Source organism: Antechinus flavipes, chromosome 3 (assembly GCF_016432865.1).
Source record: "Antechinus flavipes isolate AdamAnt ecotype Samford, QLD, Australia chromosome 3, AdamAnt_v2, whole genome shotgun sequence".
NCBI classification, from domain to species: Eukaryota; Metazoa; Chordata; class Mammalia; order Dasyuromorphia; family Dasyuridae; genus Antechinus; species Antechinus flavipes.
The window spans coordinates 625,089,630-625,103,999 of record NC_067400.1 but is presented as its reverse complement, the minus strand read 5'-3'; the positions used below and the strand labels follow the sequence as shown (position 1 = coordinate 625,103,999).

The 14,370-nt window shown below is 41.1% G+C and overlaps 1 protein-coding gene across 1 annotated transcript; it reads left to right on the top strand.

Moving 5' to 3' along the window:
- The first annotated feature begins 627 nt into the window (after nt 1-627).
- On the top strand, nt 628-7,106 carry LOC127556616 (zinc finger protein 883-like). Its single transcript, XM_051989870.1, has one exon. The coding sequence runs from the start codon at nt 1,073-1,075 to the stop codon at nt 3,167-3,169; it is 2,097 nt and encodes a 698-aa protein (XP_051845830.1). The 5' UTR covers nt 628-1,072; the 3' UTR covers nt 3,170-7,106.
- The last annotated feature ends 7,264 nt before the right edge of the window (nt 7,107-14,370 follow it).

The window sequence follows — 14,370 nt, the reverse complement described above, 5'->3', positions numbered from 1 at the left end:
ACAAATGCTTTCTTACAACTAGTTGCCTTTGGTTTATACCTGTTAATATTATCTCTTTCTCATATATGAACCATTCCTGTCTGAAATAATTTTTGAAATCTTGCTGTGATTGTTGTTATCCAGTGTATTGGATAACCAGCTTGCCTTGTGTTATTTGCAAATATCAAAGAAATGTCTTCTTTGAAATCATTATTAATTGTCAAATAGGACAAAGACAAGTCCATGCATTACTGGAGGACTCATTCAATTTTGATATCAACCCATTAACCAAACTCTTTGAGCATTATAGCCTAAACAATTAAATAAACTGTTTTAGAGTACTGTATCCAAACTGCTTTCTACTTTCATCTGCCAAAAATACATGAAAGATTTTTTCAAATATGACTCCATAGGCTGTGTATGTTATAACTACTTTATTCTCATGTAATAGGCTAAAAGACCCATCATTAGAGACAATGAGTTACATGTAACATGCTTTGTATCGCTTCTTTTCAGTTATTCACAGGCCGTTTTGTAACCTCTTTTTAGAAATTTATCCATCATCATTACTGAAACTTGTTATTGGTAGTATTCAGAATTTTCTCTTTCCAAACAATGACATATTTTTTTAGTGTTTATGGTCCTTTGGTTCTTATGGTTCTTAACTTTTGATTTCTTAAAGCTTAATTATCAGTCACCAGTCTTCTTAGTTTAGTGGTTCATAAAACTCTTAGCTTGGATACTTGAATTTAATTTTTCTCTCAATATGATGTCTGAAAACTTTGTTTATAAAAATTATTTAACCATACAGAGCCTGTTTTCTCATATTTGTAACCTGTCCTACTTGGATCTAAGGTTTGTTGTTATGGTTCAATATTATAATATGTACGAAAGTTCTTTGAAAAGTAAATAATTACAAATGGAGGCTAATCTCCATTCAGATCTGAAGATTATGCTTGATTAAGGAAACAGAAAGTGAGCCAAAGTATAAAACAATTTACTTTCTGCCAGTAAGGGGGAAAGGATATATTTATATTTTTTATTTCCTTCAGATTGGAAGACTAGGCCTGAAACCAATGAGTCTCTTCCAAAGATGGCCATTTCTATGGATGAATCATCACAGGAGAGACACACATGCAACTGGGACTTCAGATTGGGAGAAGGCATGGAATATGATGATAAGTTAGAAATGAAGCTGAGAAATCAGGAAGGTCATTTAGGGCAATTGAAAGTTACCTCTCAGAAAACACTTCCTGAAGGGCAAAATGATGAATGTCATACATTTGAAAGAAGCTTCAATTTGGAGTCATTAATTGCTCTACACCAGAAGGACCCCATCAGAAAAAGTCAACACGAATGTGATACAGATGGAAAGAACTTCAGGCAATATTCAAAGCCAGTTAAACATAGAGAAATCAACTCAGGGAATACATTTTCTAATTGTAATGAATGGGAGAAATGCTTCAGTTATCAATCAGAACTTATTAATTTACATAGAAAGCCTAATGGAGAAAGAGCTTATGAAAATGATCAGTGTGAGAAAATCATTAACTGGGCCGCAGACCTTATTGGACACCAAAAGATTCACACTGGAGAAAAGCCTTATAAGTGTAATGAATGTGGGAAGGCCTTCAGCCAGAGCACAAAACTTATTTACCATCAGAAGATTCATACTGGTGAGAAACCCCATAAATGTAATGAATGTGGTATTTCCTTCATGCATCACTCATCTCTTACTTACCATCAGAGATTTCATACTGGAGAGAAAGCATATGAATGTAATCAATGTGGGAAGGCCTTCAGCTGGAGCACAGATCTTATTAGACATCAGAGAATTCACACTGGAGAGAAACCTTTTAAATGTAACGAATGTGGGAAAGCCTTTATCCAGAATACAAAGCTCATTTATCATCAGAAAATCCATACTGGAGAGAAACCCCATAAATGTAATGAATGTGGTACAGCCTTCATCCATCACTCATCCCTTACCTATCACCAGAGAGTTCATACTGGAGAGAAACCTTATGAATGTAACCAATGTGGGAAGGCCTTCAGGCGCAGCACAGACCTGATTAGACATCAGAAAATTCATACTGGGGAAAAGCCTTATAAATGTAACATATGTGGGAAGGACTTCACTCAGAGCTCATCCCTTACTGTACATCAGAGAATTCATACTGGAGAAAAACCCCATAAATGTAATGAATGTGGCAAGGCTTTCAGTGAACATTCATCCCTTATTTGCCATCAGAGAATTCATACTGGAGAGAAATCTTATGAATGCAATCAATGTGGGAAGGCCTTCAGGCAGAGTGCAAACCTTACTGTACATCAGAGAATTCATACTGGAGAGAAGCCTCATGAATGTAATGAATGTGGTAAAACTTTCATTCAACATTCATCTCTTATTTATCATCAGAGAATCCATACTGGAGAGAAATCATATAAATGCAATGAATGTGGAAAGGCCTTCCGACGGAGCACTGACCTTATTAGACATCAAAAAATCCATACTGGAGAGAAGCCTTATAAATGTAATGAATGTGGGAAAGCCTTCATTCGGAGTTCCTCCCTTTCCGTACATCAGAGAATTCATACTGGAGAGAAACCTTATGAATGTAGTCACTGTGGACAGGCCTTCAGCTGGAGTAGAGACCTTATCAGACATCAGAATATTCACACTGGAGAGAAGCCATTTAAATGTAATGAATGTGGGAAGGCCTTTACCCGGAGCTCATCCCTTACTGTGCATCAAAGAAATCACACTGGAGAGAAACCTTATGAATGTAATCAGTGTGGGAAGGGCTTCAGCAGGAGCACAGAACTGATTAGACACCAGAAAATTCATACTGGAGAGAAGCCTTATAAATGTAATCAGTGTGAGAAGGCCTTCAGCTGGAGCACAGACCTCATAAGACATCAGAAAATACATACTGGAGAGAAGCCTTATGAATATAATGAATTCAATCCAATTCAGTTTAATGAACATTTATTTGCCTACTTTATGCAAGGCACTATGCTAGACGCTGGGGATACAAAAACAGAAATGATGCAGTCCTTGACCTCAGTGAGCTTACATTCTATTGGAAGGAACAATATGTTTACAGTTTCGGGGGCTGGAAGCAAATTTAACCCTGAAGAGAACCAGAAAAATCTACTACAGGATAAGGTTCTTGAGCTAAGCTTTTAGTGAGGAGGGAGAGCTTTCCAGGTACAGAGGTAGCAAACTGGAGGTGATGAATTTGGAAAGGTCTTGCATAGAGCACAAATCTTGCTACATTTGAGAGAATTACAGAGTTGAGTGAAAATCCATTACTCAATCCTCTTCCTCAATTATCATCAAAGCATTCATCCCAGAGAACAGTTTCATGATGTTGCTGATTGTTTGAAAGCCTTTTCCCCCGCTTTTGAAACAGCATTTTTCAACTGAACAAAAATGAGTTAAATATATACCATTTATGTACCAAACTGTATGCTAGAAACTGGCACAATAAGGAAAACAAGCTATATTCTTTCCCCTGATGAGTGTACCTTCTTATAAGGAAATACCTCTACTTGTAGATAAGAAAGGAGACATAAAAGATACAAATTGATTTCAAGATGGAAAAACAGCTATTGGAGGGAATCTGGAAAGGATTCTTAGAGGAAGTGGAACACAGACCATACTTTGAAAGAAGCTAAGAATTCTATAAGAGGAGTGAGGATGGAGTGCATTCTAGATAAGGAACACCACTTATGCAAAGGCATGCATTCAGAATAGAGAACATTGCTTGCATGGACAGTATGTTGCAGACCAATTTGTCCAGGGCAGAGAATGTGAAAGCACAAAATAAGATTTGAAAGGTAGGTGGGAGCAACATTGGAGAGCTCTTAGTGCTAGATTGAGGGTTCCCTATTAAAGAATTATGGATGGGTATTACAGTGACTTTCCAATTAAAAGGACATCCTAATAATGGAAAGATTCATATTGAAAGAGACACTGCTCTATAGTGAATAGAGAGAGAGCCGGACAGAGCTCAGGAAGACCTGAATTAAAATCCTGCCCCTGGTGCTTTCTAAATGTGGATACCATTAGTAAATAAATTAATCTTCCAGAGACTCAAGTTCCTCATCTGTAAACTGGGTTTAATAACGCTAGTAGTGTCCACATCTTACATTATTGTTGTGAGGCTTCAAGAGATTCTGTCTGGAAAGATCTTTTGCAAAATATAAAGCATGATGTAAACATTAGGTATTTTATTACTATCACATAGTTTATGTTTCTCATGACCCAGCCACATACAATCTGTTTTTATACACTTAGGGGTATACACAAGATGAAAAAAATAAAAAAGATTTCACAGGTGGCAGGAGATAGGACTTTTTTTTTTTTCAGTTCAAATCCTTACTTATAATGTATCGTAACCTCCAGTATTGGCAATCTCCTAAATATGTTCCAAGTTCTTTTTGACAGTATTTACAACTGTAAGATGCTCCTTTAAATATGTGATTAGGTGCTCTGATCTCCAGCATCTGCATCTTTAGGAATCTGAGTACTGTTGTCATTTAACATTTGTGAGTTATCTCTACATTTGGGTTTTCACTCTCCATGGCTAAAGTGGTAGAGAATTTCTAACTCTCTTTTGTTATATATCCTGTTATTTATTAGTTACAAGGACTTAGAATACCAGAGTTTGAAATTAATATGTCAGGTAGCTCCAAAAACTAATTCGTCCCCCCAAAACATCCTAACACAACTCCAAATTTCAAATGATTCTCTTGCTGTAAAGATTGCCAACACTCAATATGTGTCCAAACTCAACATGTACCCTGTATACAACCTAAACTTAGATTCTTAATCATGTCAGTTTTTTCCAAGTCTGTGTAACATCTTGATATTTTCTGCACTCAAAAGGCTTTTGACCTCTCATCCTCAAATGAGAATAGTAAGACTGCAGCTCCTCCATGATCCATCAAAAACTAGTCATCTGAAATGTGATATTATGCCATTTAGTAAGCCAGTCATTTCACAGAGAATTCTATTCCTAGTGTGGAATAAAATATACATTTCAATGATAAACTTAAAATTTTTCATGAACAAAATAGAATAAGAGAAGCCATAGAGTGGAAAACTATCTTTCTTAAACATCTGATAACTTAATTTCCAAAATATATAGGGAGTTGACTCTGGCATAAAATGCAGGGCCATTCTCCAATCGATATGCGGGCAAAGGAATTGATTGAAGGAAGATACCTAAGAAACTACTAAATAAAACTTGAATTTTAACTTCACACTTGCAAACTGTCAGAGGCAAAAATCATCCCAGTGGGAAATTAAGCACACTGTTGATCCCACTATTCTAGAAAACTAATGTCTGGACTAGCTTTCTGGAGGTTCTCCAGATGGGTCTTGATCTTAGCAGGATACTCACCACAAGGATGGTCAGGAATAGTCTAAAGTCTTTATTGTCTCCTTCATAGTCTATTCATTCTGACTGACTGAGTCTCCAGTTCTCTCAGCTTTTAAATACCCTATTACAATTATATCATTACAGCGTACTGAGTATATGCCAATTAGAGCCATTATATCATTCTGTCAAACTAGACTGAGTATAATAATGATTTATATCAAACTAGATACATGTGAATTAGAGAACCATTATCATCAACTCCACTGAGTTAACACCTTGTTGTAAGTATCCTTGTTTCAAGTATACTTCTCCAGAGTTCTGATCCTCTACAGAAAACCATATGGTTTATTCCAGACTAGTTACTAAATTGCTCTTTCCTTTTGACCCCAGAGAACCCACTATTGTGAAGAAGGAAAGGTCCCATATATACCAAAATATCGGAGCAACATTTTGTGATACTAAAAAAACAAACAAATAAAATTTTTTAAAAAAAACTGGAAATAAAGTGATTGGACATGGCTAAACGCACTGTAGAATATTGATTTAATGGAATGTTGATGGCTTTGTAAGAAATAGCAAATAATTCTGAGAAGCTTGGGAAGATGGAATTCTATAATAAGAAAAGGAGAACAAGCAGGAATATATACAGTTACCACACTCCTCGTAGGTGAAGCACAGAAAGGCTGTTGAACTCATGAAAGGATCAGTTGATTCCAGAGTTCAGATAAAGAAATATTTTCTCCAGTTAGTGGAGAAAGCAGTAGACTATGGATCCCAGATATGGCATCAAATAAGGTTACTATATTGACCTTTTTGTGGGATGGATTTTCTTTATAATGAAGTGTGTGTGTGTGGAGATGCATGCATGCATGTGAAACACATTGACAAATCATTACAAAAATATAAAGATGGCGGAAAAACTTTTAAAAAATTGACAAAAATCAAATTACCAAACTAGAAAAGGTAGTGAAATTATAAGCATAGAAAGGTAAAAGAAATTAAGAAAATTGCCTGAAACTATTATATGAGAACTAAAATTTATTGACAGCTTCATAAATGAAAATGTCTAAACTCACCAAACAAGAAGTGGCTAATGACAGACTCGTCTCAGAAAAAGTAATGAGGTCATCAATGAGTTCTCCCATGTAAAGATGCCAGGGCTGGCCCTTTCTAAATAAATTCTCCCAAACCTTCAAAGAATGTCAGTATTTCCTAAAGCTGTGAGAGAATTCACATGTCAGGAAAAATTGATAAACGTACCAGGAGAAGTTATGAAACATGATGAAGAACTCTCTTAAATTTAAAACATACTATGGAAATCCCAGAAGTTGAAATTGTAGGAAGGGGAGGGAGGAGAAATGTTGGAGTGGAAGTAGTCACATGTACTGAAAGGCTCCTCCAGAGAATTCTAACATAGAGCTATTAGTTGCAGTCTCAACTCTTTCTTGGTTATTCCTCACTCTCACCATGGCCTATGGCGGCATTTTTTAAAAGCAAGGACAACCTTAGAAAAACTATACATGCAGAGACTGAAAAGAAAGTGCAAGAGCATAAAGAACAAATAAATTGTTAATATTTTATTAGTGTTTCTATTATATTTTGCTTTTAAAAATCAAAGTGTAAGTAGTTTGGATTTTACAGTTTCATTTTGAGATTAATTCTGTATTCTAGTTTGCCTGTTTGTATTCCTTGAGTGTTGTTTAAAATAAACTATTTTATTTTTAAACCTTTTCTGTACCAATCTGAATCCTCCCATTACTACAGAAATCACAGTCCTTCTCCTGACAGAAATAATTCATAAGTTGCTATGGCCAAAAAAAATAATAATTTGCCTCCTGACCAGTCTTTTACAAAGAGTGTCTCCCTAGTTTACCATATGTTGCCAAAGATGGGTAAGGGGGAAGCGAAGAGATAAGCATTTCTATCAATCCCCTGTGTGCCAGGCACTGTGCTGAATTCTTTTATAAACATCTCATTTGATCCTCCCAACAACCCTAGGGAGAACAGTTGAGAAAAGTGAAGCTAATAAATTAAGTGATTTGGCCAGAGTCACACAGCTAGTAAGTGTCTATACCTAAATTTGAATTCAGGTTTTCCTGATTCCAGATCCAGAGCTCTAGCTATAGGGCTATATGTTCCCATTCACTTAAGGATTCAGAAATCAAAAGATCCACTATTTCTGAGATTTCCCAGTTTTTATTGGAAAAACCAACTAATTCTTGGGTTCAAATGTTGCCATGAATGAAGTATTTCTTATGAGATTACTACATACAAAGATCTGTGCTATAAGTACTACACCCTAATTTTTAGTTGGTTTGTATAAACAGTTATCCTGAGATTAGACTCCTAGTGTTCTCACAATTTACCAAAATAGACATCTAAGCATTCCAGATTTTTACTTATATATGTGAGAATATATCTCATCACAATTTCATCACACAATTCTTAGCCACTCTAAGTCTTGGACCACAAAAGCTACCAGTCAGGAACCTAAGATCTTGTTCCAGAAAACAGAGAGAAGGGAAGATTCTCTAGTGGTTTTCATGGATGCTGTTGTGATGTTCTTTCTACCAAAGCTTAAAATGTATTCTCCCCTCCTTCCCAAAAGGAAGCTTCAGTAGCACCTCTGTATGTCAGGTTATCAGAAACTAAGGAATCCTTTTAGAAATGAGTGAAGAACTTAAGAGAAAAAGGTAGGAAAAAAGATCCATCCTTACAGAAGAGAATGATATTTGTTACCATTATGGAAACCACCTTCCATGAAAGCATATCAGCAGCTTTCCCCCCTGAGGCAATTACGGTTAAATGACTTGCTCAGAGTCACACAATTAAGAAATGTTAAGTGTCTGAGATCACATTTGAACTCAGGTCCTCCTGGATTTCAGGGCTAGTGCTCTGTCCACTGCACCACATAGCTGCCTCCAGATCAGCCTTTCTTTTTTTTTTTTTTTTTTTGGTAATTTATAGCATTAGAGAGTTGCCAGAGAGATTTAATGACTTGCTATAATGATCATACAGATAGTTTGTATCAGTCAGGACCCCTTTCTACTCTTAATATTATTAAAAACCCCAAAGAATTTTTGTTTGGGGTATTTATATCAAATTATATGTATTCTGATTTAATATATTAGAAATAAAAATAATGAACTTTAAATTTCACTATTTTTGTGAAATTTTTGTTTTCAAGACAAAAATGAGAAAAGTGACATTGTTTTACATATATTTTATAAATCTATAAATTCTGCCTTCTATTAATCAGAAGTTTGATTTTTCATCTGCTTCAGTCTATTGTGACACATTGTTTTGAGTTGAAATATATGAAGAAAATCTGGCCTCACACAAATAACCAGAAAAGAAAGAAGTACTTGTGTGAGCAAATAATCTTACTATAATTATAAAATTGTTTGGAGAATAAGAGTCCTGAGAAAGAGTTTCTAGCAGGAGTACACTGGTGAATGCTTAACAGTTAGCTCTGCAGGCCATAAAAAAGGTATACAATTCTTGCATTATTAATATTTTCTATTGCTTTTTAAATTCTAGATATCAACTGAAAAATAGTGATTTATAGAAAAAGAGAGAGAGAATGATGGTTGGAGGAATGTCCTAATAAAAGGGAAGAAGGACCTCTGATCATTTGGAGTAAAGTATTATATCTAGAGGTCTTCCTTTTAGATCTTTGAGAAGAAAATTACGTGCACAGAGAAGAATGCAGAATTCGGAGAATGAATGAATGTATACATATACATACACACATGTGCATTGGCTGTAGGGACACTCGCAGGGATATTGCCAAGCTGTATGTCCCTAAGAGTTGCTTCCCAGAATAATGGGCTGGGAGCATTGCTGCTCCTAAAGCGCTAAGGTTCAGGGTACTGGGTTGTCTCCATCAGAGTTTGAGGAGGTGATGGTTTGACTTGACCAGTACATTCTACCTCCTTTTTTTCTCCATGGGTACTTTAGTGTTTCCAATAGGCTGGCTTACCTCTCCTATGAATGGTGGTTGGCAGGTGGTGGGAATAGCTGACCGTTTTTCCCAGAAATTGCTTCCCTGGGAGGTATGGCAAGAATTGTGAAGTTTCAGGCAAGAAACTGAAAACATTAGAGACACCTTTGTTTTCATCATTGCTGCTGATCAAAAAAGAAGGGTTTTAGCAAATTTGAGATGTGAATAGCTTATTAAATCAATGGTATGTAAAGACTGGTTTTGGATGTAAACATCAGAGTTTAAAAAATATTATAAACATAAGAATTATAAATACTAGTGATAAGACTCTTTTTAAAGGATAGAATATGCCTGAAGATTAATTTGCCCGGTGTCTTTTATATGTGATAAAAGGACCTTAAGCTTGAAAAAGAGGGTAGGGGAAAACTTTCTATGTCTATCCACTTTTCTAGATTAAAGCTTAAACTATGGGTCACAACCCCATATGGAATCACGTAATTGAATGTGGGAGTCACAAAATTATGACTTATTATCAATAAAGGTTTGATTTGTACAATGATTTTATATGCCTGTGTGTATAAAAATTTCTCAGTCTAAAAGGGATGGCAAGTGGAAAAAATTTAAGAAGCCCAGCTCTAGATAATAGATAACAGAGAATAGCTGTAATGTACGAAGAATGACAGGAAAACTTGTCTAGTAATACATAATAGAAGGAAGAAAGGGGAAAGAGGGAAGAAAGAAGGAAGGAGGAAGGGAAAGATTAATATCACTAATACTTGGTGCAATTGACATTATGATTCTAATATGATGTTGGAGAGAAATATCCCAAAATAACTAACTAGATAAAGAGAGGGGTAGCATTATCTATTGTGAAAATATAATTGAATGAGAAAACCCAGGAACTAGGGGACAGAAACAGTGGATAGAGAATTTGTGTAAATGTCAACAGAGGCTGAAAGAGGTGGACATACACCAGATTGTACTGCAGACCACCCAGGTGGAGAGAAGACATTAAGAGCCTAATGGATTATAATAGGAAATTTTAGGATTTTGCCTGCAATTGAAATGAAGCTCATCTTCCCATGATTGGCAGATTTTCTTTCCTTTCTTGAACATCAAGGGAACATTGTTTCTCTTTGTGTCTTCAGAATGTTTCATTCCTAAGAATTTCCCATCCATGACGGGCTGACCTCCCCAGCAGAATTTAAGGTTCTTGTCTCCTCTCTCCTCTCTCTAAACTCCATGACTGGGATGCATTCAGACCAGATCATTTATCTTCTCTCACAGATTCTAAAAGGGGATCTGCAAGTCTCTCACGATCCTCGTCATTTCTATGATTTTGGTGAGAATCAGCTTGGGGGAGTGGGGCAATAATGAGCAATTCCCCTTGTTGATTCTTCTGTCTTTTAAAATAAATTATCTCAACTCTGATGGATGTAGCTTTTTCAACAATGAGATGATTCAGGCCAATTCCAATAGATTTGTGATGGAGAGAGCCATCTGCATCCAGAGAGAGACTGTGGGGACTGAATTCTGTTGTTGTTTGCTTGCTTTTTTTTTCTTTCTCATTTTTTCCCCTTTTTTAGCTGATTTTTCTCATGCAGCATGATAATTGTGGAAATATGTACAGAAGACTTGCACATGTTTAACCTATTGGATTATTGTTGTCTAGGGGAAGGGGAAGAGAGAAAAATGTGGAACACAAGGTTTTGCAAAAGTGACTGCTGAAAACTATCTTTGCAGATATTTTGACAATAAGAGGCTATTGTTTTTTTTTTTTGTTTGTTTGTTTTTAAATAATTTTTTATTGATAGAATGCATGCCAGGGTAATTTTTTACAGCATTATCCCTTGCATTCACTTCTGTTCCGATTTATTGTTTTTTTTTTAAAGATAATACTAAAAAAAATAAATTTTCATCAAGGCAACTCTAGAATATTTTAACAGCTCTGCATTTGGCAACAGCTACGGAAACAGTTATCTAAATGGAAAGTCTCCTCCGACTACTATACTTTCATCCATCTGATGGTGCATTTCCCATCCTTCTCTATTATCTATTTCGTTCAAATATATATACTTCAATGACAATTTTTCTCCTCCATTAAACTTCACCCAAACCATTCTCTTACTAGATTTCCTTGGTTTAGGAGGGGTGTCTCTCTATTTCCTCCATAATATATGACAATAATCATCCCAGACCCCTTCCCCGGAACACCCTTGGAGACCACCTGTCCACAGATCTTCCTGTTCAGACCCAGTCGCCCTCATTCAGCCCCTCATCATTTCTCCTCTGGCTTCTGGCAATGGCATCCCAAGGGGACTCTGGAATCCGGCCCTTCCCAGAGTGCCATGGGGCGCTCCCCAAGCGCATCTGCTCCTGTCACTCTCCTGCCAGGAGGCTCCGGGGGGCTGACGTCTGGGACAAACTCCAGGCTGCGCTTGACCTTTCGGCCCATGGCAGCCTGAGGAGCTTGGGACACTGTCTCATGGGCACCTCCTGCCTCCCTGCCTCTAGGCTGTTCCCCGTAGGCAGAATGCCATCTGTGGAGGTGTTCCCCTCACCTGGAAAACCCTCCCTCCTCGCCTGGAACCCCCATATCCCTCTGAGCCTCAGTTCAATAGTCACAACCTGCAGGAGACTAAAAATGGGAATAGCAGACCTCCCCCTGTTTCCAAAACTGCTTAGCACAGTGCCTGGTACATAGTAGGTGCTTAATAAATGCTTGTTCCTTTCCTGAATCATGCTTAAATTTGCCTCTTTGCAAGTTCCCTTCCCCTCCCTCCCCCCAGTCATTCCTGATTTAGTCTCCGGGACTCAGAGAAAACCAGTCCCTTCCCCTTTCCCATGGCAGCCCCTCAGCTCCTTGAAGACAGCTCCAGTGACCTGTCTTGGTCACCAAGCATTTATGAGGCGCCTGCTGTGTGTCGGGCACCAAGCTGGGCACTGAGGATGCAGACACAGGCCAGGCCCTGCCGTAAAGGGGAGGAGTGGGGGGAGGGTCCCACAGACAGGAGCATGGCGGGGGCCACAGGCAGCGTCGGGGCAGGCGGGACCAGGCAGCGGGGCTTTGGGCCAGACCCTTCTGGGCATCCCGGGCCTCTGTGAGCTGCCCGGGCCCCAGAGAAAGCAGGGCCTGCTCTGCATCATCTGCAGAAAGAAGTGCTGCCGGAAGCTGGCTGGGGAACAGCGGGGAAGAGAGGGGACATTTATCCTGCTGTAGGCAGCAACTGGGCTGAGCCCTTTACCCCAGGGGTTCATTTGATCCAGGGTTTGCCTTGGAGGTATTGGGAGCCACAGGAGTTTGGGGGTGTGCGATGACTTGGTGAAATCCTGTTTTAAGACGATCCCTTTGACTGATGAAGAGCAGGGAAGACCCCTCCCCCGCCCCCTCCTTCGGACACGGTCCCCCTCCCCCCCAGTGACCCCTTACAAGGCTCGCAGACGCGCAGAAGGGCAACGCCGAGGCCGCCTGGTTCAAGGGGCCCATCTTACAGGTTAGGAAACTGAGGCCCGGAGAGAGAGCCCCGGTCACACGGCAGGTGGGAACCTTCCACCCCGCCGGGCGCCCCCGTGCCCGCAGCTGTCCTCGTATCCAGAACTGAGGACAGATAAGGTCGGTGGGGAGAGGCGCCACTGCGACCCCGATCTCCTTTTATCCTGGCCGCTTCCCTCCCCCCGGGGGCGGGGGGGGCTTCTCTGAGCACTCGGTGACGAGCCAGAGGCTCCATCTCCCCCGCTGCGGAGGCTTTGCTCCAGGGCATGCGCAGAAGTCTTTTCTGCTCCTCGGACTACATTTCCCAGAACCCCCCGCTATGGACTCTTCTTCCATTTCCTCTTTCTCATCCATCTCTCGGTAGCAGCCAGGTGAGTCCCGCACTGGTCCGCCCCCTTCAGACCCGGGCGCCCAGTGACCCCTGTGCCCCCCCGGGGACCAGGTCTCCTCTGCACCCTGCACGTGTCCCCGTCCCAGGCGCCCCCTGCCCCCTTACCCTCCCCTCGCCCAGATGTCCCTAAGACCCCTCCCCCATCCCAGGCTCCCCCTGCCCCCTTACCCGCCCCTCGCCCAGACGTCCCTGCGACCCCTCCCCCATCCCAGGCGCCCCCTGTCACCCATCCCCCGCAAAGGGTCATCCCTTCACACACACACCGCCCCCATCCTGTATCTCCCATCCCCTGCCCAGGACCCAGAACTCTCCTGGCTCCCCTCCTCCCCCTCCTCCTCTTCCTCCCAGGTTTTCCCCAGACCCCAGTGCCCCCCCCAGGGACCCAGATATTTCTTGTCCCTCACCCTCCTTTAAGGGCCCAGGTCTCCTCATTCTCTGGGCCCCGTAGGGTTTGAGGTAAGCTGAGTCCTCCCCCTGGAATCAAGAACCCCACACTTCCGGCCCCCGTGACCCCAGTGCTGCCCCCTTAGAGCTCCCCCAGCTCCTGACCTCCGGATCCTGGGCTCCCTCCTGCCCCGCTGCAGAGGCCCTCGTCTCGTCCCCAGAGCCCCCTCTCCTGGACCCTCTCCTGAGACCCCCATCTCTGTCAGCCGTGGTCTGGGGTGGACACCCCTCCCCCAGATCTCCCCAGGACAAGTTTAGGCAGAAGCAGGGACTGGTAGGGGACGGTGGGAGGTGCTTGTTTCAGGATGTCTCAGTTTCCAGGCCTGCTCCCCATTGCTTCCCCCAGGGGGCTTGGGTATCTCGGACCCCCTCCGATGTAATTTCTAGGGAAATATTGGGGAGAGTTGGGTTTCCTTTGACCCTCCCACTCAATGACCTGCAGAGAGGGAAGCTCCCAGGGCCCCGCCCTCGGCGTCCTGAAGGCCCGTGGGCTCAGCATCTGGAGTAGAGGGCGCAGGGACGACGACAGGTGCCCAGTAAGCTTTAGGGGCCATCAGAGAGACTGGGATTTCATGGGGGTCCCATGCGGACCGCTGTGGGGACTGTGGGTCAGCGCTGGCCGCCAGCTTCAAACCCTAAGTGAACAGAGGGAGGCCTTCCTTGCTTCCCAGGGCTCTGGGTGGGATTGGGCCCCCGGGAGCTCCCTAACGCCTCTTTCTGCCCCCAGCAG